The sequence below is a fragment of the Staurois parvus genome, unplaced genomic scaffold, assembly GCF_062004578.1.
Source record: "Staurois parvus isolate SC_StPar_1 unplaced genomic scaffold, SC_StPar_1.0 ptg000362l, whole genome shotgun sequence".
Taxonomy (NCBI): domain Eukaryota; kingdom Metazoa; phylum Chordata; class Amphibia; order Anura; family Ranidae; genus Staurois; species Staurois parvus.
The window spans coordinates 10,564,826-10,591,928 of record NW_028318158.1 but is presented as its reverse complement, the minus strand read 5'-3'; the positions used below and the strand labels follow the sequence as shown (position 1 = coordinate 10,591,928).

The 27,103-nt window shown below is 40.8% G+C and overlaps 1 protein-coding gene across 5 annotated transcripts in view; it reads left to right on the top strand.

Moving 5' to 3' along the window:
* CDC42BPA (CDC42 binding protein kinase alpha) overlaps nucleotides 1-27,103 on the top strand; it is a 364,329-nt gene that overhangs the window by 242,540 nt on the left and 94,686 nt on the right. For all 5 annotated transcript variants that reach the window (XM_089685105.1, XM_089685106.1, XM_089685108.1 and 2 more), the window contains exon 12: nucleotides 23,039-23,172. In XM_089685105.1, the coding sequence (XP_089541231.1) occupies nucleotides 23,039-23,172 (134 nt within the window). The remainder of the gene's footprint in view (nucleotides 1-23,038; nucleotides 23,173-27,103) is intronic.

The window sequence follows — 27,103 nt, the reverse complement described above, 5'->3', positions numbered from 1 at the left end:
ATCCCACCAGCGTTTGTAGCCATGAACTGTTGTACATGTCAGGGCTGGTTTTACACATCGGTGGACCCAGGGCAGATATCTCATGGGTGGGCTCCCATTCCAGCATTTTATTCCCACAAAACATAAAAGCTGCTAATACCAGAACTAACGAGTGCTTACAGGCTTTCTGGAACAAGTCCTATTATTCATAATGAAACTTCTAGTTTCTACAATGTCCATTTGCTGGGTAGGAGGTCAGTAGGATCATTGATGTGATTCATATGTTGCTGAGCAAGCAACCTGAGAGATCACCGTGATCACTGTAGTAGCTATGACTACTTACATCATGTATGATATGCTGGGCCAAGCTAAATCGATGTAAACATGCAATTAAGATCATATCTGAAGTTTCGCTTTCACCTTGGTGCCCTCAGCTTGATGTCCAAAACATGGCTCTGGTTTGGGTAGGTTTCATGAACTGGCATGCCCAGGCACTGCCCCCTTTGCCCAATATGTTAAATCTGACCAAAAAGAGAGTACAGTGTGTGTTGGCAATATTTGCACACTTCTCATAGGGTGATATGTCCCCAGAGTGCTCAGACTGGGGCTTTAATCCTAAAGTAACACTCAACGCTGGTTTTAATAAAAAATATTCTATGAAAGTATGTATCCTTAACGCAAAAGTATCATTTGTTACTCAGCCTCTTCCAATTATCCAAATGCTTTTGTTTTGCGGCTTTGATCTGACTTCCTCTTTTAGGGTGGCTCCTTTTGTTCTCCATAATACCACTGTAAGTAAGAGCATAGCCACACTTTCTTTCTCATTCCTGAGATGGACCATGCATTGTGGACTGTGGGATGTATAGTGTGCATAGTGCAGTGTACATGACCGCAACTAATGCATTCCACACAAGGGTGAAAGTAACGTGGAAAAGGAGAGGTTTGGGAACTCACAGAAATATTACAAGGCGGCAGAAAAACCCAGAAAGAAGAGATTTAAAGAAAAATAGAAAGCAGAGTTGTTAATTAGTGGATGTTTTTGGAGAATAAGGATCTTGTTTAATGCCACATTTTTAACTCCATCCTCAAGTAGATTTTATGTATAGCATTGTCTATTCAAAACTACTTTTTGTCAAATCATTTTTCCAGGACAGCAATAATAATATTTATATTTTTGTTTTGGATAGAGTAGGGAAGGAGTAAACACCTATCAGTTTATTTTATGTATTTATTTGTTTGTCTGTTTTTGGTGTCTGTATCACATTGGAGAGATTTCCATTCACTTTCTGACCTGTAGATACAAGAAATTAGGTAAATCTAGTATTAAACCATTGTCTTTGGAACAAGAGTTCCTGTGAGAAGATTTTGTCTCATCTCTTGTCCTAGTGACAGCTCTAAAATTTATGAATTGCCTATTATTTTCTGTCTTAGACACTAGGACCAATGGAGAGGCTGAATCTACCTGGCTCAGGTCACAGATGGCAATAAAAAGTTATCAGGGGTTCTAATCCTTATACAAATCTTCAAAAAAAAGTTTTGCTATATGTACACTTTAGTGACAATGTAATAAATATATACAGTGGGGATCGAAAGTTTGGGCACCCCAGCTAAAAATTTGTATTATTGTGCATAAAGAAGCCAAGGAAAGATGGAAAAATCTCCAAAAGGCATCAAATTACAGATTAGACATTCTTATAATATGTCAACAAAAGTTAGATTTTATTTCCATCATTTACACTTTCAAAATAACAGAAAACAATAAAATGGCGTCTGCAAAAGTTTGGGCACCCTGCAGAGTTAATATCTTGTACTGCCCCCTTTGGCAAGTATCACAGCTTGTAAACGCTTTTTGTAGCCAGCCAAGAGTCTTTCAATTCCTGTTTGAGGTATCTTTGCCCATTCTTCCTTACAAAAGTCTTCCAGTTCTTTGAGATTTCTGGGCTGTCTGTCACGCACTGCTCTTTTAAGGTCTATCCATAGATTTTCAATTATGTTGAGGTCAGGAGATTGTGAAGGCCATGGCAAAACCTTCAGTTTACGCCTCTTGATGTAATCCCCCGTGGATTTCGAGGTGTGTTTAGGATCATTATCCATTTGTAGAAGCCATCCTCTCTTTAACTTCAGCTTTTTCACAGATGGCATCAAGTTACCATCCAAAATTTGCTGAAACGTTATTGAATCCATTTTTCCTTCACTGGCTGCAACACAACCCCAAAGCATGATTGCTCCAACCCCATGCTTAACAGTTGGACAGAGGTTCTTTTCATTAAATTCTGTGCCCCTTCTCCAAACGTACCTTTGCTCATTCCGGCCAAAAAGTTCAATTTTAACCTCATCGGTCCACAGAACTTGTTTCCAAAATGCATCAGGCTTGTCTATATGTTCATTTGCAAAGTTCAAACAATGATTTTTGTGGTGAGGACGTAGAAGAGGTTTTTTTCTGATGACTCTTCCATGAAGACCATATTTGTACAAGTATCTCTTTATAGTGGAATAGTGTACCACAACTCCAGTGTTAGCCAGATCTTTCTGGAGGGATCGTGCAGTCAAATGTGGGTTTTGAATTGTTTTTCTCACAATCCTGCGAGCTGTTCTGTCTGATATTTTTCTTGGTCCAGATCTTGCTTTAACTTCCACTGTTCCTGATGACTGCCATTTCTTAATTACATTCCGAACAGAGGATATTGACATCTGAAAACGCTTTGCTATCTTCTTATAGCCTTTTCCAGCTTTGTGAGCGTCAACTATTTTCAGTTTCAGTTTTCTAGACAACTGCTTAGAAGAACCCATGGTGCTGATTGTTGGGGCAAGGTCAGATGAGTCTGGGCATTTAAAACCTTTGAGATTGACATCACTTGGTCTTCCCAGACGATGACTGAGAACAATCCATGACACTGGCAGGTCTCAGCTTTGCAAAGGGGGCAGTGCATGCTATAAATTCTGCAGGGTGCCCAAACTTTTGCAGACGGCATTTTTTTGTTTTCTGTTATTTTGAAAGTGTAAATGATGGAAATAAAATCTAACTTTTGTTGACATATTATAAGAATGTCTAATCTGTAATTTGATGCCTTTTGGAGATTTTTCCATCTTTTCTTGGCTTCTTTATGCACATTAATACAAATTTTTAGCTGGGGTGCCCAAACTTTCGATCCACACTGTATATATATTTTAATTTTATCTATTTCAGGTACTTACATAGCACCATCAATTTATGCAGCGCTTTACATATATATTGTACATTCTCATCAGTGCCTAACCCTCAAGGGGCGTACAATCTAAGGTCCCTAACTCACATTCGTACATACACACACTAGGGCCAATTTAGACAGTATCCAGTTAACCTACCAGGAGGAAACCCACGCAGGCACAGGGAGAACATGCAAACTCCAGATAGGAGGTGTCGTGGCTGGGATTCGAATCAATGACCCTAGTACTGCCAGGCATATATATATAAAGGTTTTCCCCAGAATAAGTCCTCATGCACACAGGATGTTTTTGCAGCCACTTTTAGGGACTTCAAGCTTTTTTTTTTCTTTTTTTTTACTGCTTGTAAACACCCCTACATGTTGTCCTATGTGTCCCTGCATACATAGACTTTTAATAGCTTTTAGTGGCGGGGGTGTTTACAAGCAGGAAATAAAACCCAGGGCCAGTGTGTCCAGGAGTAGCAGCATTTTGGCAGAAAAAACATCTGACGCATATAACTACATGTCAACGCTAGGCGTGTTGAGCGCTTAAGCATTAATTCATTTTAATGGCCGGAATAAATTATTATTCTGGCCAATCAAATTAATTAACACCAAAGGGTTTGATGCCTGTAAATGCTCCTAAATGCTTTTAAAAGCATTAGACACTTTTACAAGCAGCAGGCATTTTATCTGCCAAAACACCGCTGCCAAGAGGAGGAGCATTTCTAAAAAGTCGTGTGTAGACGAAGCCTAAGTGATACACATTTTCCTACTTGTCTCCATTGGCCTGTAAGAAAAAAATCCCTCATTTTCTGTTAGTATTTTGCCTTCAGATAGTTCATAGTGTTTCAAAAAATGTTATTGATTCCGGAAAGGTTCACTCGATAAAACTGCAGGTAAACCTTGAGATACCAGTGACAATTTCACGTCCTGTTATATGTTTTTACAAGGAAGTTTTATTTCTCTAGAGATTTTAAGCTGGACTATGTGTTTGGAGCTGTTATCAGAAAAAATTACATTTATACATTATTTCACTTTTCTTTTTTTTTTTTTTTCTAGCTAGGAACATCTGTTCTGCATTCTCACTTCCTTTTACTGCCTCTTCTATTTCCCAAAGTGAAGCAGTCTCATTGGTACTGACAGGTTATTCTAATAGTCAGGCAAAACTGGGACCCTACTAACACAGTGAAACTAAATGAGAGCAGCACACAAGGAAGGCTGTCATTGTAATGTAATTACAGATACTTTGTGGTCCTTGCTTTGAATCAGGACTTTTACTGGTAAAAGTATACAGTGGATGACAGGCCCATTTGTCAGTTATTCAAATAATACCTCATGAGATTTAAAATGGAGATATTATTTGAAAAAAAAAAGGTTTAAGGCCCCAATCACACCAGTGTGCAGAGATGTGAGTTTTTCTGCACGTGTTCTGCAAGGGCACAGAGAAAACAATTGTTCTCTATGTACCCTGTTTACACCACAACACTAGTATCACATGCAGATTTTTTTATGCACAGAAATCTGCAGCATGTTTAAAACTCACTAAAACACAAATGTAAACTCATGTCTCCACCAGTAAAATCTGTGTGTTTTTTTCAGTTTTGCTACACGTATGGTGTGAACGAGGCCTAAATGATGTGAATAAAAACTGACTGGTGTAAACACCCCGTGCCAGTGTTATGGCTTGTCCCAACCCCTATAACTGACATTCTTGCTGAACAGCTTGGCGTGCTACAAATGTGGAGGAAAATATCAATACAAGCTAATGGGATTGAAAGGTTATTAAAGTGGAGATAAACTTGCCATCCCTTCAGTGGTCCCTGTCCCTCGCTGGCACTGACCTCTCTTTCTGGGGGCTGGTTTTCGGCCATCTTCATCTTCACACGGAATGTAAACTGAGCTACATATGCGCAAAGCAGTCTGCATTCTATAGAAGATTGTCAGTAGGCAGGTAGTTTTATCTCTTCTGTAATAAAGAACCGGTCTGCTCACAATTTTTTTTATTATTAGACTTTAGTTCCGCTTTAAGTACCACTTAGGCCCCACACACACTGGGAGTTTAAGATGGCTACTCGGTAACATCCATTTATTCATTTATCACAGGTATTAATATAGCTCCGTCAATTTGCACATCGCTTTACATATATATATATATACACAGTGGGGGAAAAAAGTATTTAGTCAGCCACCAATTGTGCAAGTTCTCCCACTTAAAAAGATGAGAGAGGCCTGTAATTGGCATCATAGGTAGACCTCAACTATGAGAGACAAAATGAGAAAAAAAATCCAGACAATCACATTGGCTGATTTGGAAAGAATTTATTTGCAAATTATGGTGGAAAATAAGTATTTGGTCAATATCAAAAGTTCATCTCAATACTTTGTTATATATCCTTTGTTGGCAATGACTGAGGTCAAACGTTTCCTGTAAGTCTTCACAAGGTTGGCACATTGTTGCTGGTATGTTGGCCCATTCCTCCATGCAGATCTCCTCTAGAGCAGTGATGTTTTGGGGCTGTCGCTGGGCAACACGGACTTTTAACTCCCTCCAAAGGTTTTCTATGGGGTTGAGATCTGGAGACTGGCTAGGCCACTCCAGGACCTTGAAATGCTTCTTACGAAGCCACTCCTTCATTGTCCGGGCGGTAAGTGGGAGAACTTGCACAATTGGTGGCTGACTAAATACTTTTTTGCCCCACTGTATATATATTGTACATTCAGTCCCTGCCCTCAAGGAGCTTACAGTCTAAGGTCCCTAACGCATTACAGCAATTTTGTATTGGCTACATGACAGGATACAACAGTAACACTCTAATGCATTTCAGCCAAAGCCTTATTCAGTGCTATGGGTAAGGATTTGGCCAAAACGTGTTAACATGTTACTGCTGATCCTACCATGTCAACAAAGAATTGTTCCTATGGATGTTACTGAGTAGCCAGCTTCATTGTATTAGAGGATTATTGTTACATTTTAAAGGCATTTAGGCGACAGCACGGGTTCCCAGTCTCCTAGGTAATTCTTGGTAGAGCTTTTTTTTTTTCTTTTTTTTTTGGACTGCGTTAGACAGGCTGCCTGTAGCTGCACTGGATGGTGCACTGGTGTCCTCCATCTGCAGCTAAATGCCACATGCATCGGGGCTAAACACCCAGTGTACATGGGGGCTTGCACATCTTGTTTTTCCCCCTGCCTGTGACTGGACAGTGAAAGAAGAAGCAGCAGACTGATGAGCTCATCTCCCTGTATCTCTGCTCTCCAATCAGCGTGCATTCTGTTATCACATGAACACCGCAGTACACTTTGCTGGCACTTAATGCTGCTTCTTCCTTCTCCAGTCTGAGCTCTGCTGTACAGGGACTGCGAGAGGCTGAAACAAAGTCAAATTCAAGTACTTAAACTATCTGCATATACAAAATACATTTATTGCTGCGTTCATGATTGCAGAGCTGCATTCATGTGCTTTTGTAACATCTGCCTGGAGTTCAGCTTTAACTAATATGCAGTCATCAAGAATGCCTAATGGATAGTGGTTTCTGTTTTAAAATATTGCTTTTTCAGTGTTATTCTGCCTTTGAATAAATACAACTTGTGCTTGGAAAAATCTAGTCATTTCCCTGTCCCATTCTGTGCGGGACTATAGTAGAACCTTGTTGCAGTTCTGTCATGCAGAAGCAGGAAGATGATCAGCACATTTTGAAGAAGGGGGTCATTATACGGCACTCCATCATTTAAAGGGAATTCTTTGTGAAGAGGAACTGCGAGTTTTTGGAAGGAGTCCGTGTCTCTGATGGCAATTCCCAGATGTTGCTGAGCAGTAATGAGCGCAGTGTGTAGACATCTGTGAGTCTCCAATACTGCCTAGAAATAGATCCGGGGCAATCATTGTTGTGTACAAGTGATGATAGACGAGAGCAATTATTACACTCCATGACTGGTACTCCTCCTGCTGTCTGCCAGTTAGAGCTAAACCGTGTTTGGCAGAAAGAAGATTCTTGTTGTGATGAAAGGGTTTTACAGGCCATGGAAGAGAGTTGCCTGGCTGTGTGATCTAAGATACCTTGTTCAGTCTTCTCTCCTCGTTTTATCTAGCCAGCCATTTCTGGCCCACTATCTGTAAGCGTTGCGCTGTAATTAGGCTGGGTGCAGCAATATGTCTACCCCTTACTGTTTTCTTAAAGCTCGAAAAGGAAAGGGGGGAGTCAGAAAATGCTGAGCACCATGCTTCCATAGGATGTGCTTAGGAATGTTAACACTAAGCAGTAGCACTCAGAGCCAGGCAGCAGCTGCAACAGCAAATTCATTTTTAGGAGGTGTACAAAGAGACTTGAAGACATTCAGTCCGAGTATGTTATTGTCAGTTCTTAAAGTGTAAGTTCACCTTTTCAGAAAAAAATTGAAAGGTGAACTAACACTCTACACCTTCCCCACCCCCTGGTCCCCACTGAACTTGCCTCTGTACGTGATGAGTTGTCAGTGCCCATACAGCGGTCCAGGGATTTGAAATCCCAGCTGTTCCCCCTCTTCTTTCTGCAGGGCTTCCAGAATGGATCAGAGTGATTCTGATTGGTCAGAATTGGCACAAAACATTGCTTTGATCTGTATGGGAAGCCCTGCATGAAAAGGGAAGAGAAGAGCTGGCATTTCATATCCCTTGATTGTTGCACCGGCTGCATGTGCACTGACAGCCCATCACCCACAGAGGTAAGTACAGTAGGGACCGTGAAGGGGGAAGGAGTTGTAGATGAGGGGTGCTGGGCAGGCTGTAGGATGGTCACCTTTTCATTTTTTATGTAAAGCTGAATTACCACTTTAAGGATGGTCATAGACAGCTCAATATTTGAAGTGCAACTGAATTCGAACAGTGAAAATTTCAAATGTCCAAGGGAACAATAAGAAATGTTAATTGTGCTTTAGCTGTTTCCAGCAAAATGTATCTTTGGTCTATATTTGCTTCATGAAAAATAGAAGTCTCATAGCTGTATGTCTACAGTGTGAGATATGGGGCACAGCATCCTATGTCTGCTGATCTCAGTAGATTTGGAGTGAGATTTGGTGGTGCTGGAGGACAGTTCATTGCCAGTGTAGAGGGGAGCACTGTTTGCTGGGGGAGCTGGGATCAGGTAACTATAAGTACTCCTACCATCCCCTAGATTTTTTTTTATTATTTATTAAAGTGTATTTTTTACCCAAAAATGCATTTGAAAAACAGCTGTGCAAATACCGTGTGATATAGAAAAATTGCAACGATCGCTATTGTATTCTCTAGGGCCTCTGCTAAAAAAATATATATATAGAATGTTTGGAGGTTCTAAGTAATTTTCTAGCAAAAAAATACTGATTTTTATATGTAGGGGAGAAGTGTCATAATACGCCTGGTCCTTAAGTGGCTAGACTTGCAGTTACCCTTCCAATGTAGTTTTGCTGCACTTCCTTGAAGGTCTCCTTTAACTACTTGCCAACCGCAGATAGCCGAATGACGGCTACACTACGGCCGGCCAGTTCTGGGAGGGCGTCATATGACATCCTCCCAGAACGCGGTGCAGGGGGGGCGCACCCGGCGATCTCCGTGATCGCTGTGTCCTACGGACACAGCTGATCACGTGATGTGGTAAAAGGCCAATCACAGCGGCCTTTTACCACGTGATCAGCCGTGTCCAATGACACGCTGATCACCAGGAAATGCAATTGCCGGTTCTTGGCTGCACTTTCCTCACGCTGTCAGAGCGCGAGGAAAGTACTGCCGAGAACTGGCAGTTGTCAGAGCAGGGATCGGCACCGATCATCATTGCCACCCACCAGTTCCGCCCACCTATGCCCAGCAGTGCACCCACCTGTGTCCAGCAGTGCCACCCAGCAGTGCCCACCCACCTGTGCCCACTAGTGCCACCCACCAGTGCCCATCAATGCAGTGCCGCCAGTCAGTGCCATCAGTCAGTGCCCAGCGGTGATGCCAGTCAGTGCCACCTATCAGTGCTGTCTATCAGTACCCATCATCAGTGCCACCTATCAGTGCCGCCTATCCGTGGCACCTCATTAGTGCTGCCTATCAGTGCCGCCTATCCGTGCCACCGCATTAGTGCTGCCTATCAGTGCCCTTCAGTGCTGCCTATCAGTGCCCATCAGTGCTGCCTCATCAATGCACATCAGTGAAGGAGAACAATTTTTTGCACTTTTTTTGTTTATAGCACAAAAAGTAAAGCGCCCAGCGGCGATTAAATACCACCAAAAGAAAGCTCTATTTGTGAGAAACAAATTATAAAAATTTCATATGGGTACGATCTTGCATGACTGCGCAATTGTCAATGAAATTGTGATAGCGCTGAAAGCTGAAAATTGGCCTGGTAAAGCGGGGGTATTAGTGCCCGGTAGGCAAGTGGTTAAAATATATGTCAAACCAAAATTTTTCTATTTTTGCTTAAAGTGCTAAAGGATTTAAGTTTCTGTTGGCTTTTTATTGCTATCCAGGGCTCTATTAGGGTGACTTTTGTCTCACTTCCTATTCTGTGTATTCTAAGTGTAGAAAATTCCAAAAGAAACTCTGATGTGGGACTTTAATTATACTCCTGGTAACCACTGAGGATACAATGGCAAATTGTAGGTAAAATTATATCAATGTATTACACATTTTTCTTTAAAACAATAAATAGTCTAATAATATCCGTATATGTAAGATAAAAATAAACACAGAAAAAGTATTTCTAGTACATATCCTTGAAATAGGTTAACGCTTCTTTTGCGTTGTCCCACTTCTTCAGGACCAACAAGGGTAATGTAGCACATGAAACAGTAGGATAATCTCTAAAAGAGAGGAATAAACATTCATCATGTTGTACATAATCATAGCATACAGTCATGGCCAAGAATTCCAGTAGAGAGGCGTAAGAAACTCATTGATGGTTACAAGAAGCGATTGATTTCAGTTTTTTTCCAGGGGGTGTGCTTCCAAATATTATATTGAGGGGGCCAATAATTTTGTCCAGTCCATTATTGAGGTTTTGCATGGAATGTATTAGATTTGGCTTTTGTTTCTTTATTTTTGTTTGTGTCATACCAATACAAGCAAAAGAAACAAACATGAGAATGCTTAAACATTGCAATCGCAAACATTTTCTGGGCAAAGTGGTGCATTATTTGACAGAAATGCAGGAGTGCCAATATTTTTAGCCATGACTGTATATGTGTGGTAAAAACTATAGTATGACTTATATAGCTCTTCTCCGGTCCCCCGCCAGCGCTCCTGACCCCCCCCCCCCCTTCCTGCTGAGTGCCCCCAGAGCGAGCTGCTTGTGCATGCGTGCTCCCGAGCCAGCCCTGTATGTCCATAAGACATACAGAACGTGGCTTGGCTCCACCCCCTGCTCCCTCTTCACTGGCTGTGATTGGCAGCAGCCAATGGGTCCTGCTGCTGTGTGTCAGCCAATGAGGAGAGAGAGAGATCCAGGAGAGCTGAGGCTCTTGTGCACATCGCTGGATTGCGATTGGGCTCAGGTAAGTCCCCCTGTGCTCACACGCAAATGCGAAAACCTACGTAAGTCCCACATGCATATGTAAACAGAGAGCAATAATTCTAGCACCAGACCTACTGTGTAACTTTTAACTGGTAACCTGTGAAGGCTTTAAATCGACTCTTATGGAGATTTTTAGGTACTGTAGTTTGGTGCTGTTCTACTGGCATATGCAATATAAAAGTATGGCATGTTAGGTATCTATCTTTCAGACATAACTTCATCTTTTAGAATTTAACAAGAATATGATATTATATTGTGTTTGTGTGCACTAAAATTCAGTAACGTGTATTTTCTCCAAAAAAAACAAATTGCATTTGTAAGACCACTGTAAAAATACCTTGTGACATAAAAAAAAAGTGCAACACCCGCCATTTTATTCTCCAGGGCCTCAACTTAAAAAATCTATAATGTTTGAGGGTTCTAAGTCATTTTCTTTAAAATTTTTTTATATTTTTACATATATGTGAAAAGTGTCAGAATCGGCTTGGGAGTGAACTGGTTAAAGCTGAATTCCAGGCAAACAGTTAAACCTGTCTGGCAGGGCAGGGGACAAAATTTTAATTGCCGCAGTTAAATTACTGGCCTTGTCACAGTGAAAAGAGATGCAGCAGACTGATGAGCTCATTTCTGTCACACTCTGCTCTCCTCCGATCAGCATGTCTTTTTTTTCCTTAACATCAAAACTGACCTGATCATTGTGCTGCCTCTCCATCCCCCAGTCTGAGTTCTGCTATACAGAGAGCTGTAGGAAGCTCATACCAGGTCAAATTCGAGAACTTACACGGCTTGCATTTACAAATATATATTTAGGAATTAAGTATTATTGAATTAAGAGCTGCGTTTGTGTCTTCTATATGAGATTCAGCCTTTAGATCATTGGGAGTCCATATGCAGTGTCTGTGTCCACTACCATTGTCATGGCTGGCACGACAAGTACAGAAATGACAGCTCCTGTTGGTTTTGTTTTTGTTCCTGGTTCAGACTTTTCACAGCTTTAATCAATACTCCCGCCGCACCGTGATGGCCTCCAATGCCTAGCCTGTTAACACAGGAAACACTTGCGAGGCGGCATTTGTGAACCAGCGGATTGTATATTTACTGCTGCTGCTTGGAATGTCTGCGTGGTGAGTCACGGTATTTTCTTTGCCTATAAAGTGATCTTTCCTCCAGGCATGTGTTTCTAATACACAGAGCAAGCTGGAGAGTTTTGTTGTTTCGGTAACACAGGAGAACATTTTTAGGAATCCCAAATTGTGCCAGCACTGTAAATGGTAACAGCAGAGAATAGCGCAGACACATTTATCTTGGCGAAGAGGAAAATCTTTAAAGGAGAATCAGGGCGTATTTTAAAGTGCATGTCTGGGCTAAATAAAACAACATATTTGGTGTATCACCGCTCTTCATCCACATTTCCCGGAATTTAACCCTCAGCATATGCAGAAGAAATACCAGCTGATTTGCAGAAATCCTGTGAGCTCCTAACTTTCTGCAGTAAGCTGACAACTCTTTCTGCTGAACTGAAATTGTTAACAGTGTTGTCAGTATTCCCCTGTCGGCCTACAGAACACTTTCCTGTTATGAAGAGAAGCATGGTAGGGGGTTGTTCTGTAGTCACTGAGAGGTGCTGACAACATTGCTTGGAATTTCAGTGCTGCAGAGGCAGAGTTGTCATATCACCACAGGAAGTGAGTAGCTCACTGGATTTCTGTCAGATCAACTGGTATTTTTCTGTACTTTCAGTGTTTTTTTTCTAAGAGATAAATCAAGTCTGTATTGCAGAGATGTATTATTATTATTATTTTTAATTATTAGATGTACTAAATGTTTTTTTTTTCCCAGACCTACACTTAAAGGGTGTACACACTTTGTGTTTTTATTGCAGGCTTTAGCTGAACATGAGTTTTGATGTGACTTTTTACTAGCTTGTCGTGAGTTTTATGTTTATCTGTGTAGATTCTCCTTCAGTCGGACTTGTCAGATGTACATAAAGCCACTAAACTCCCTTTGTGGAGAGACAGTTGAAGACATGTTTATGGGGCCTTTGTATGATGGGACTGGAATGGGGATAAAAGATCCTTGGGGTTTCCTTGATCATGACACAAAATGTTGCAGTTTAAAAGCGGTATTAAACCAAAAAGCAAACCTTTTTTTTATATTGTAGCTTACCAATTCTAAGATGTGATGACTGCATTCCTTTTGTTTTTAAGGCTTTCTTCTATTTTCATCTGGTAATATGGCCAGTAAGTCTTTTGTTTTTGAAAAGAACAAGCTCTTGGCCAGATGTATCAGTCTACAGGGATGAGACAAACCATTTAACACTGGCAGGGGTGCTTACAATGATCAGCTTTTATTTATTCAATAAAACCTTTATCCAAAACGGAAACAACTGTTTGCTGTAACTGATTTTAAAGTATTCACTGGAGTTTGGCTTCAGTTTGTTAGAGCTATTATTATTATTATTATTATTATACAGGATTTATATAGCGCCAACAGTTTGCTCAGCACTTTACAATATAATGGGAGACATTACAGCAACAATACAGTTCAATACAAGGGGGATAGGAAGGCCCTGCTCCTTGGAGCTTACAATCTAGGAGATAGTACATTTAGCACTACCCTCCCCCCAGGCTGACAGTGGCTGCCGTCTGCTGTGCCCCCTGTGCTCCTCCATCCAGAATGGGTGCACTGTAATACCGGAGGTGTGTTACTTGCTAGATTACCTGATAAAAACAGAAGGGAAAAAGCCTAAAAACTAACGCAGCGCAGCCCCACATCTAATGATTAGTAAGCTGCAATATATTAAAATTTTGGTTTGGAGTTTAATACTGCTTTAAGTAACGTTTACAATAAATTTAAGCATGCAACTTTAAAGTGCAATTTTTTAAAAATCAAAATCTTGTGCTGGGCTGCCCACAACTGTTCACCATTGTTGTTTGGATTTGAATGAGAAGTTGCTCCAACTATACAGGTTGATCCTATTCAAGTCTATGAGATGTCAGTCTGCATACAGTTTCTGGAGTCGGGATAAACCATATACCACTTACAGGGGGATTTATCACAGTCAACTTTTATTCATGTGGGTTAAGCTACATTCACGCAGGTGATTTAGGCCGGTGCAAATTGCAACTATAGGAATCGCTGGTATTAATGTATTCTTAAACCTTTTTTTCTAGAAAAAAAAGTAGTTGACGCAGCTGTTTAAAAGGTGGTTAATGGAGTTGGGCTTTAATTTATTTGTCGTACCTAAAGTTCATTTAAACTAAATGACCATTCAAAGCTATCCTGTCCACAGGGTGACAACGCTGTTGTGTGATTTCACTGCAGGACAAGCAGTGTTGTCACCCTGTTAAAGTAAGGGGAAAATGAACAGATCTACTGGCAGCAACAACTGGTAATAAAAGCATTTTGCAGGGGGGACACTGAAAACAAAAACTGTTGTGACAAACTGCACCATGTCATTTTTTATATTGCCTATAATTACGCTTTAGTGAATGTGTGCCTGGATTAAAGGGCAATAGTTTAGATTTGCCTGACGTCTCTCTTTGAGTCATTTTGTTTTACCGTGAACCTTTCTATTCCTGAAGTATGTAAACATATTGATGCCCTCTTAAATCACTTCATCGGCTCTTTTATTTACTATTATTATATGTACTGCTTTCCCTGAAGTGTGCAAATTAAACAGTGCTGTTACCAGTGCAAATATTGAATTATTGTTTTCCAAATGTCAACAGCTAAGCGCTCATCTAAATCTCTAACCACTGTATGCAGACTGCAGGGTCACATGACTGTCACAGGAGGGGCAGAGGTGGCATTGGCAGGTGGTCTGTGATCACCTCTATTCTTTGCTAATAGCAAGATGGTTTCCCCCAGTAAGACAATAAATAGGTCTCTGGGGACAGTTTTTTACCATTTAAACACTTGTTAGCTTTTAAAGCAGAAGTTCAGCCAAAATAACCAAGCTAAAAATGAATAGCCCAATAAAGGATAACATAAAATCAGCTTTTGTTGCAATATTAACTTTCAATCTAGAGATTTCCCCTGCAGTACTTCTTTTCTGTCACTAGATGTCCTCAGTCTGATGTCCAGCATCCTCATCCCACTTTCTTGGAGCCCAGGTCTTCCTAGACTCACCTCAGCTTGTGAATGGACAGCGAAAAGTGAAGCAGTTCAGTGATGAGCTCATCTTTCTCTCACTCTGCTCTGTACTGCTACCAGGATGCTTACACATGAACTGATTTGGCTCCTTGTACTGCTTCTTTTTCTCACAGTCCAGCTCTGCTGTACAGGGACTGTGATAGCCTGATACTGGGTCAAATTCAGGTACTCACACTGCTCGTAATTACAAAAATTAATGTCATTGTGGCAGGGTCCATCCCCCGCAGGAGTGAGGACTGTGTTGAAGCCCCCAAGAGAGAGAGGAAGCCACGTGGTCCAAAGCCACCAGATAGGGTGAGAAAATGAGCCACTGCTGGGATATAACTGTGCTGCACCACGGACCGGATTTGCCTAGGGCAACTGAGAGTGAGCAAACGTCCAGCTGGAGCGATGGGTGCTGCAGTTTCTCTGGGTCTGGCGAGAGGACCGTGGGCCCATGACTTGCTACTACTGCCATAAACTGAACCATTAGGAACTGCCTAACCTGCTATCCTATAGCCCTAATACTGTCTGCAGGCCTTCTTGACGGTCACAACGCATGCCAACGAGCTCCAACGATTAACTGGTGAAGACGTAGGACTAAAGACTGCCCATAATTGTAACTGCCCCAAGACCCTAGCCGTCTGCTAGTTAAAGTGGTGCCATACCCTTGTCCATTCATTGAGTGTATTCAAGACCAGTATAGAGCTGCTATCATTCTAAATGCATTTCGAGTTCATATACATTGTTCATTGCTGACTTTTTAATTGATATATTGATTCTGGCTAATGGTATAGAATCGTACTCGTATCTTTTCTGCTTGGGTATAGTTCTTTTACCCTGTTTAGCAGCCTGTGTCCTAACTGGCCTGCTGTGTGTTCAGTTCTGTTTAACCTTCCATAAATGATAATCCATTTTAACAGATTAAGTATGGTTTTTTGGCAATACTCCACAGCCAGGCGAAAGGTATTTTACACTTGTGTTATTACTTCTGCTTACAGTGATTATATTCGACCAGGTGTGTCAGAGGGGCTGAGGTTGTTCTTGGAGTCGAGGCGCAGAACAAGGAACCCAACATTACCTCCTGGGGGGCGCTACATAATGTTGTATCAGTAATTACACAGCTGAATCAATGTATGTGTTTTATATATGCAGTTCAGCTTTGACCAGTTTCACGCCACACTATAGCAGAAATACTTTTTTTTTCAGTTCCGGGTAGGGGGCGCACGCATGCCTTACCCGTGCCGCCATTTGCGGTCTCGGCTGTCAATCACTGGGTCCCGGTGATTGCCGAGTATCTACGACATGGGAGAGACCTGTATATAAACAATACAGATATCTCCCCTGTCAGCTTCTGCACACTGCTTTGTATGGCTCTGCATGGCAGAGCCATACAAAGCAGTGTGCTTACAATGAAGCACACACACAGCCCCCATAGTGAAACAGCACACCGTTAACCTTTGATTTCTCCACATGTTAACCCCTTCCTGCCCAGTGCCATTAGTACAGTATCAGTGCTTTTTATTAGCACTGATCACTGTATTGGTGTCACTGGGGATGTCAGTGACACCAAGCCAGTTCCCCCCCAGTGTCAGAATGCCCTCTGCAGTCCTATAAGTCGCTGATCGCTGCCATTACTAGTAAAAATAAAAAATATTGCAGTATATATACCTCCATTTATAAACGCTATAACTTTCACGTAAACCAATTAATTTACACATATTGGAATTTTTTTTTTAGCAAGACAAAAAGTAAAAAATATAGTTTTTTTTCTCAAAATTGTCGGTCTTTTCTTATTTATAGTGCAAAAAATAAAAAATGCACAAGTATCAAATACCACCGAAAGAAAGCTCCATTTGTGGGGAAAAAAGGACGTAAATTTCATTTGGGGGCAGCGCTACCGCGCAATTGTCAGTTAAAATAACGCAGTGCCGTATAACAAAAAATGGCCTGGTCAGGAAGGGAGGTAAATCCTCTGGAGGGCAAGTGGTTAATAAAAAAAAAATAGTTTGTACTTGACAGCTGTTTCTGAAAACTTTGGCAAAGCAAAGGGTTTCTTTAAGTGCAGACATTGAACTATAGATTAGCAGACATTTGATTTGTTTTGGATAGTTAATTCAATTAAAAAAAAGGTTCAGCCCAGGATCACAGTTCAGAATCAGAGGCAGAAGTTTGCAGGGACTTTTCTCGAAAAGCGTTTCATTCCTGAGGGATGAAAATATGATTGTGTGATTTCAGGATGTCGGGAAGAGCACTACCAATATTTTCTTGTCACATTTGAGAATGATTAGACTCCTAGGCAGGGCTCCAGTGTTCTTGAACCGCTGCCAGCTCCCAAGTTTTCCATATCAGCGGTAATCATATGTTCTACTCTCTGCTATTCCTGATTTGTATGCGTTCAGCCATTTTACAGTCCCTGGGTTCCATCACTGCTGTTTAGGAGGTTAGACAGGTTTGGAGAGAGTTCCTAGCTTTGTGCTAGCTTCATCTTTTACTAGAAGTTCATTAGCAGACCAGAGTGGCGGGCCAAACCCTGTCTATGGCACGCTGCACTGTCTCCAGGGAGGAAACAAGAGGTTGTTAAGATCGAGAGAGCAGGTCTGCTTTACCCACAAGTCTACTTACTACAGATTGCTTGTTGATGTAAACCCTGAGGGCTCATTCACACTGCTGCGGTGTGGGGAGGTGTGCGTTATCACAATGCATGTGAACGTGGGTTATGTACATTGGTGTGAGGATGTGCCATTCATTCTTATGGGCATTGCAATGCAGCATGCTCTAATGCACAGTACACTACCATGTGTTGTGGTGTGCTGCAACGGAAGAAATGCAACTTTCTTTTTTTTTCCGTGTGTTGAAAGCCCATTCATTTGAATAGGCTGCCTAAAGGTGGGAATACACGATTAGAAAAATGGCCGAGAGGCATTTGTTCATTGGTTGAAATCGTGGCCCACATTAACCAATCTAAAAAAATAGTTTGTCGGGCAATACGTAGTATTGACGTCTTCCGTACAAGTGGAAGTGATGCAGTGTGCGTGTGACCTTGTAGCCACGCCCTTCCGGCCAGAACGATTGATATACACAACAATTACCAGCAATGAGTATAATATAGTTTATTACATTATCTATATACATAAATAGTGATACATAAAAATAATTCTGGTTTCATTATCTCATTAGGCCAATATACTTTTAAACATTTGGATTTTCCGTTCATGTTTACGAAGATTCCATGGACATAAACATCCGGGTCATCTTCTGTTGCCGCTCATGCGTGATAGCGCTTGATAGATTTTTTTGTACGACCGTCATACCACCGCATAGAAAATTGGTTGTTTGTATGCAAAACGACAACACTTTTCACTGTTGTTCAATCAGATTTTTTCGTTCGCAATATCGTTATCGGTTAAAACATCCTGCTCATCAACGAAGAGAAAATCATTCGATCAGTGGTTCCACAAAATGTTTCGGACAATTTTCTTATCGTGTGTACGGGGCATTAAAGCAACCCAAGCCAACCTGCAAGAAAACCTGGATGATGGAAGTCAGCAGAGCTTCACTACATTTACTAAAATTCCCTTGCAAAGTACAACATAGATAGATAGATAGATAGATAGATAGATAGATAGATAGATAGATAGATAGATAGATAGATAGATAGATAGATAGATAGATGGATAGATGGATGGATGGATGGATGGATGGATGGATGGATGGATAGATAGATGGATAGATAAAATTATTATTGTCTTAAAGTAGAACTAAAGGCAAAACTTTTTTTTTCAGTTTAGATAGAGTAAGGGAGGGTTATGACCATAGTCATTTTTGTTTGTTTTGTTTGCCATCTGTGTCCCATAGGGGAAATTTCCCTTCTATCCTGTCCTATAGCCAAAACAGAAAGTGAGGGAATGGCAGGGTGTCACCAGAGCTAGTGACCCCATTGGAATATTTCTAATCTTTTACTGTTCTCATGTCAACCTAAAGTTTGGGATTTTCTTTTTCTTTTGATGATAACGATAAACAGGACAAATAGAGAGGGTGAATCTCCCTAATGGGGGCACAAACAGCAACAAAACCTGACAGGTGTTCTAATCCCTCTCCACTTTAGCCAAAAAGTTTTTTTAAAAAAAATACTACTTTAAAGTAATACTAAAGTCAATTTTTTTTTACCTTAATACATTATTGGCATTGAGATAAAACACGCCCCCCCACCTGTACTAGTCCCCCCCCCCCCAAACACTTACCTGACACCTGTCACCATTCTAGCACTGTCTTGACTGCTTTATTTACTTCCTGCTTTCACGGGATAAACTGAGCAGCAGAGCCATAAGCTCCTGCTGCTGTCAATCAAACTCCTCTGAGGTGGGAGCGGGGGCGTGGCTTACCAGGACTGTGTATGTCTTTGGACACACACAACCTGGCTCCGGAGTACACATATACTGGTGCTGCCTTCTTAGAAAACAGCAGTGGTGGGGACTGCCAGAAAAAGAGGAAAGCAACCTTTCTGTACAGTGTTTTTGCACAGAGCAAGTATGTGTAATTTCTTTTTTTTATTTAAAAAAAAAAGCCTTTAGTATCACTTCAACCCCCAAGACTCAAGAATACGCCTGACACTTGTGTTTATGTAATTTTTGTTTGAGCCAGTTTTCAGCTTTTAAGGTGAACTTTAGGATAACCAAATACTGTCTAAATAGAGGAGGCACGTGTATTCTTTCTTGAGTCTTGGTGCCCTTTGAGTGTTCTTCCAGATCTGTGCAGTAATCTAGTGTAACACTTTACCTTTGTGCAGGAGCTTCCTGTAATAAAGACCGGACACTGCTGTTCTGTCTCCTTGAGCAGGATGACTGGTCTTGTCTCCGCCCCCTCCTGTAGTTTCCTGCAGCCAGCCTGTAGTGGGTGGAGCTGCTGGCCTCCTCCCATAGCTCTTCTCTCTGTGCAGACTATGCACAGCACAGTGATGATGTCACCAGTACTTATACAAGGTAATAACTGGGTTTGAAAAGAAATCAGTGCATACAAAGTGGATTTAAATCCTTTGTGTTTATTGGAGAATATATTTAGATGGAGGTTTTTTTTCCTGGAGTTTAGGTTTAAATTAAGGTTCATCATGGCAGCCAGGAAACAAGCATTTTTAAAAGTGTAGGCCATCAGTGGCATTGTTTTTCCTATGACTGGTCTCCTGAGCGCAACTGTGGCATTGTTCTTTTTGATTTGTGCATAGTTGTTTAGCTGTTTTCCCCCAAAACTCCTTTTACTGTGTTTTTTATTTCCATATTGCATGGTAGCATGACAACTTTTTTTTAATAAACTTGAAAATAGCTGAAACTTATTGGCGAAGGGCATGAAAATGAAACCTTTTCATTAGCCTTTCATTCACCGGTCCTGGCTGCAGGAAAAAGCTGTAAAGGAGGGGAACATGTGCAAGTTATGAGATATCGGACCTGATACCCAAATAGAAATAGCCAAAGGCATCGCTGAATCCCAGAATGTTAGGAAGGGGGAGCTCTGAATACCAGGCCAATCTCTGATTTACATTTTACAAAGGAATTGCCTTTTCCTGACCAAAACAAACGGGGAAAAGGCTCAGTTTTATCCTGTTTTCAAGGGACGATTGTTTTACTTTTGTTATCCCTGGATAGGAGAGCCATATGGTCCTAATTTTAGCACCTAATCTTGTATATAAACACACACACCTGCATGCCCTTCCTCCTCTGCAAGCTGCAGATCCTGTCTGGAATGTGTCAGTCTAAACACCAGACACCCACAAGTTATGTAGTGTAAAAAAACGATAACAGCCCGCTACCGGTACAATTGCAGTAAACCTGACTCTTGACAAGAAATATTCCATGATGGCTGAAAATAATCCAAATGCCAGATGCATTTTCATTTTTGTGGACTCGCTGGAATTATTTAAAGCTCCAATCCATGTTCTTCTGATTTAGTGCCTACAACATATACATATATCTTTCATTTTCTTGCTTTTATTTAAAGGATAAATTCGCCTTTTGAAAAAAAAATAAAATAAAATAAATGTACATTATTTTTCAGCTAAAAAAAATGTGCATTTATTATTTTTTTTTTCTAAGGAGCCTGCAGCTCATTGCACCCACGATCAGCAGATTGCGGGAGTAATCTCGGGCTCCTGCAGACTCTCTGTATTCTGTCTGCCCATACCTCCAGTATGGGCAGACAGTTACTGAATTGCAGCAAGATTAGTGGACTACGAGAGTGCTCACCAGTGCCCTTGAAGTTCATTTAGAACTGCAAGCTGTCAGCCACAATGGCTGATGCTACTTGTAGGCCTTCATTCATAGGAAAATGTAAATGAATCCACACTCCAATCCACATTCTTCTAATTTAGTGCCTACAACATATACATATATCTTTCATTTTCTTGCTTTTATTTAAAGGATAAATTCGCCTTTTGAAAAAAAAATAAAATAAATGTACATTATTTTACAGGTAAAAAAAATGTGCATTTTTTATTTTTTATTTTTTTTCTTCTAAGGGGTCTGCAGCAGATTGCACCCACCATCAGCAGATTGCAGGAGTAATCTCGGGCTGCTGCAGACTCTCTGTACTCTGCCTGCCCATACCTCCAGTATGGGCAGACAGTTACTGAATTGCAGGGAGATTAGTGGACTATGAGAGTGCTCACCAGCGCCCTTGAAGTTCATTTAGAACTGCAAGCTGTCAGCCACAATGGCTGATGGTACTTGTAGGCCTTCATTCATAGGAAAATGTAAATGAATGATTCAAATGCAGATGTGTGGCCCACATGGTAACAGTTGTTTTCAAACTCAGCTGGCTGGGGGGAAAGGATCCCCCACTCACTGTCACAGTGAGAGGTGGGGATTGGGGGGGGAAGGCTGCAGAAGCTGGAACATGTTACATGTTCCACCCTAAATCCAGGTGAAACATGTAACATGTTCCAAAGGTGAATTTATACTCCAAAAACCTCAACAATTAGCTTCTCTTATTTGCTACAATTAGAAATGTTCTGGTATATAAGTGCAAAAAAAGAACAAAAAAGTGTTGATCTTGCCTGAAAACTTATGAGCTGATACCTTCCTGTGATGATGGCTACCTTGTTATCTCTTTAGGCTACAGAAAGTCTTTCCCTTATGTTATAGGGAAGGGGAGGTGATCATTTTCTTTCCTTTACTTTTACCTGACGATCCTGGCAGTAGCACACTTCCCTGGCCTTGAGTGACAATGCTGCTCCATAGATACAGCACAGTAACTGAGCGTTGTCACCCTAGGAGAGGAAGTATGTTACTTCCAGGATGACCAGGTAAAAATAAAGGAAAGAAAAGCCAGAAATAAAAACGTATGCAGTAATCACATCAAAGGTCTAGTAAACTGCAATATATCCCCTTTTCTTTTTGGGATTAGATACATTTTAAGATCTTGAACAAACTGGTTTTGTATTCTTGCATCTAGTACATTTTCCAGAGCAGGCACAATGTGTGAACTGCTGGATTAAAATACATTTTTTTTAAACATAATTTTGAAATTATTTTTGTTCAGGAAACGAACAGAGAAGGGGAATGGGCACAGAACAGTTGCTACCATTACTGGTTTCCATGAACTCAGGGTGTGATTTATGAAAGTACTGAACTTATATAATATAAGTCTGGGTTAGTAACATTTATTATTGGTAATTCCAATATTTATTTTATTTTGAGAATATATATAGAAAAATAAAAAGATGCAGAGCGTATAGTACAAGATGCATTTAGTGAAAGCACAGCTACTGCCTAGGGGTGATTTGGCTCATACAACATAAAAAACAGGCATGTTTGGGGGCCTGGGAGGCACAGGTGCAGTGTAATCCTACAACAGCCTGTCAAAATCAATGACAGGCTGGAATATCTTGCAGCTGTACGTGGTTGAATGTTCTTCCGAGCAGTACTTGCATGCAGTTCTAATAAATGACTTGATTTATTGGTCCACAGTAGTAAAGGTCCTTCCTCGATGGGAACCATTTGTTTATTAGTCCAACTGGAATTTATTACCCGGATGGGTTCACTTTAAGTAGTAAGGCTCTGCATGTTTATGACCAGCGAGTTCGTAAGGCAACGAGTCACGGATTTCCCTTGAGAAAGGTTCTTTACTATTGTGGACTAATGAAGCAAGTGTTTAAATGACTTTCAAAATGCTTAACAGGTTCACTTTAAGGCCTTGTGTCTTTTTCGTTATTAGTGAAGAAGCCTATTTTTGCCTTCCAGGAGCTGGACAGCTTAACCAGCAGCTGGAGAAAAGCGGAGGATCAAGACAGGACTTGGAGGATTTCTCGAAACAACTTAAAGTGTTTGAGAAGCAAGTGAAAGTCCTGAAACAGGAGAAGGAGGAGCTCAACAAGGTGAGTACCTACTGTGTCTGAATGATATAAAGGCTTGCTTTACTTTACGGTTTCTCTGAAATGTATGTATGTATGTATGTAAGAGGGGGCTAGGATTGAGCAGATGCTGGCGGCAAATTGTAAAATCCCAGCCCCACTTCTTTTTGGACAGGACAACCACTCGGCTGTTGTTGGGTTATACTCTCCACCATATCGTCATATTCCTGGCTAGAGGCCCGCTCATGACTGGCCAGAGGCCTTAATATTCAGAATGAAGGGATGTCCACACAAAAATTCAGTTTCAGCACTTTTATTGCAATGCACATCTTCACATTACTTCCCGTGACATATCACACTGACATACTGTCAGAAACGTTGGCACAGAATGCCACATGCAAGATTAGACAATCTGTAGCAGTTGTTTAAGCGCAGATTAATGTAGTCACGTAGGTCAGCATTCATTTATGATTGACACTGAATTAACATTGGGGGACATATTTTTATTTAAAGGGCTTGTCAAAAACTGCCTTTGTGTTTTTTTATTTACTTTTGACATTTTTTTCAGAGAATGAGCATGGGTACTAGGTACCCATACTCATTCACATAGGATAGGGCCCAGATTCCGCAAGTCACCCCCACAACCACTGGGCTAGGGTTGTGGGGAAGAGGCCCATGTCCTCATCAACATGGGGACAAGGTGCTTTGGGGGAGGGGGGGGAGCATGTTGAGGGCACATGGCTTGGTATAGTTCAGGGGAAGGGGCGCTTGCTCTCCCAACCCCCACCAACCTAATGGTCTTGTATGGATTTTGGGGGGGACCCCACGCCATTTATATTTAATTTTGGCGTGGTGTGGCATTTGGCATGTACATTCTGCTTTCAGTGGGGAATCTGGCTGACAGCAAATGAGTCATGGTTGTTAAGGATGCAGCAGCCGCCCACCCGCCCCTTAATTCAGATCATTTGTTATGTTAGCAAACAAATTTGAAAATTTAATTTATTTCTCCTTGGGCTTGAATGACTGTGGCATCATATGACGTCATCTGAATAAAACAAATGCATTCATTATTTTCGTTATAACATTTTTTTTGCATTCGTTGCCGTTTGTTTCTATGTCCATTCAGAAATTCGGAATACAAATGAGACTCCGAATATGACATTTTTGAAAAATTTTGGAAATTTTTTGAGAAACGATTTAAAAAACTTTTGAAATTTTTGTCTGAGAAACGAATCACAATGAAACAAATCGCACATGTCTACCCCCCACCCAGATGAGACTAAAATTGAACTTTTGTCGATCATGGGAAACACTGTGTTTGGGGCAAATCCAACACTTTCCATCACCCTTAGAACAGGCAGGGACTGGAAAACTGGTCAGGACTGAAGTAAAGAAGGATGCCACTAAATACAGGGCAGTTCTTGAAGAAAACCTGTCTCAGTCTGCCAGAGATTTAAGACTGGGATGGAGGTAAACCTTCCAGCAGGTCAGTGACAATAAACATACTGCTAAGGTTACACTGGAGTGGTTTAAAAGGAAACACAGGAAATGTCTTGGAAGGACTCGGTTAAAGCCCAGACCTTAATCCAATTGATAATCTGTTGCATGACTTGAAGGTTGTTGTACATCAACACAACCCATTTAACTTGAAGGAGCCGGAGTTTTGCCTTCGAAGAATGGGGAAAATCCCAGTAGCTAATAGAGGCATGCCTCAAGAGATTTTCAGCTGCAATGGCAGCAAATATTGGCTTTACAAAGTGTTGACTTGTGGAAAAGGGGGTGGGGGTGCAGACAGGGAAGCAAATGATCAAACACGATTTGACCCCTGATGTCTCCATAAAGAGTACCTGTCACCTGCCCAAAGTGATCATAAGGACGTTTGTTTGTCCCTTGTGATAGCAATAAAGTTAAATGAAAACAAATTGTAAAAGGTGTAAAAATAAATTTAAATAAATAAAAATTATAATCACAAAATGTAAAAATACCCCTTTGCAAATGCAAACATGCACGTAGGTCCAGCACGCATGATTAGCAATGATTGCACCACACATGTGAGGTATCAATGCAAATGTGGGAGTGAGAGCTATAATTCTAAGGCCTTAATTTAAACTTTTAACTCGTAAAAGGCTTTTAAAGTCTAAGTTTAAAGTTTAGTTTGTTGCCATTTTATGGGCGTGCACAATTTTAAATCTTTACATGTTTGGTATCTATTTACTTGATTCAACATCATATTTTATATTTAAAAAAAAATAGGCATTATATTGTGTTTGTGTGCAGTAACATTATTATTATTATTATACAGTATTTATAAAGCGCCAATAGTTCGCTCAGCGCTGTACATTACAAAGGGGGACAGAACATGTGACAGAACAATACCAATACAATGCAAAACATGAGGGGATTGAGGGCCCTGCTCTTTCGAGCTAACATTCATTTTTTTCCCTAAAAATTTGCCTTTTGTTACTTGACTGTGCAAATATCCTGTGACATAGAAAATGCAACAGCTACCATTTTATTCCCCCAGATCCTCTGCTTTCAAAAATATGATTGTTGGGGTTGTAATGAATTTTCTGGCAGAAATGCTTATTTCAACATGTTCTAAAAAATAAAAAAAGGTCAACTTGTGGTTGAACTTGATGGACTTTGTCTTTTTTCAGACAGACTAACTATGTAACTTGCATAAAATTCTTAATTTACTTAGATAGAGCTGATAAGGATTAGTGCAGGGGTCAGTTCTACCACTGCATCATGGGAGTTTTTTTTTATCCTGATTTAGACCTCTGCTACTAAATGGTGAAGAGGAGGAAAGACTGTAAATTGGAACTGAGTTTCAAAATTTCTACATGGGTTCTGGCAGTTAGAGGCAAGAAAGAAGCAGAATCAGTAATAGTTTTCACATTGACTTTTGTTTTTTTCACATAATTTTAGTGAACACAAAGTGAATTTATATGCTTTGTGCCTGCTGTGGAATGCATTGTGTATGTATAGGGGAAATTCCCTTTCACTTCCCCTCCCAACAGGAAATGAGAGAATATCTCTCAAAGTGAAGGAAGTTATCCTCTTGTACAAATGTCCCTGGAATGGGTGTCCCTATTGGAAGATTTTTTTCTCACTTTATGTTTTAAGGACAACTCTTAAATTTAAATTTCCCCAACAGATTGAGTGGTAATTCTTCTAGGGCATAGAGCCTATCCCTTTCCCAACCCCATCCAAAAAAAAAAGTTTTGTCTAGAGATATACACTATTTTGGCAAAAGTATTGGCATTCCTGCCTTTACACGCACATCAACTTTAATGGCATCCCAGTCTTAGTCTATAGGGTTCAGTATTGAGTTGGCCCACCCTTTGCAGCTATAACAGTCTCAACTCTTCTGGGAAGGCTGTCCACAAGGTTTAGGAGTGTGTCTATGGGAATGTTTGACCATTCTTCCAGAAGCGCATTTGTGAGCGCATGTTGGATGAAAAAGGCTTGGCTCGCAGTCTCCGCTCTAATTCATCCCAAAGGTGTTCTGTCAGGTTGAGGTCAGTACTGTGCAGGCCAATCAAGTTCCTCCACCCTAAAGTCGCTCATCCATGTCTTTATAGACCTAGGTTTGTGCACTGGTGTGCAGTCATGTTGGAACAGATAGGGGCCATCCCCAAACTGTTCCCACAAAGTTGGAAGCATGAAATTGTCCAAAATGTCTTGGTATGCTGACGCCTTAAGAGTTTCCAATTACCAATTGAAAGGCCAAGATTCAGCAGAACAAAAAAAGCTTCACCGTTTCAGTGGTTCAGACATATTCCCTTTTATCAGGGCTTTAATATTATGTAAATTTGGTTGAGATACTGGATTTGGCTAGACTAATAGGATTATAATAATGTATGTATGTGATCAGGTTCTAGTACCAGCAGTTTGTAGAGCACTGTCTTGATTTAAGTCAAATAATTTTAAGTCCTGAAGAAGGATTGTCTGA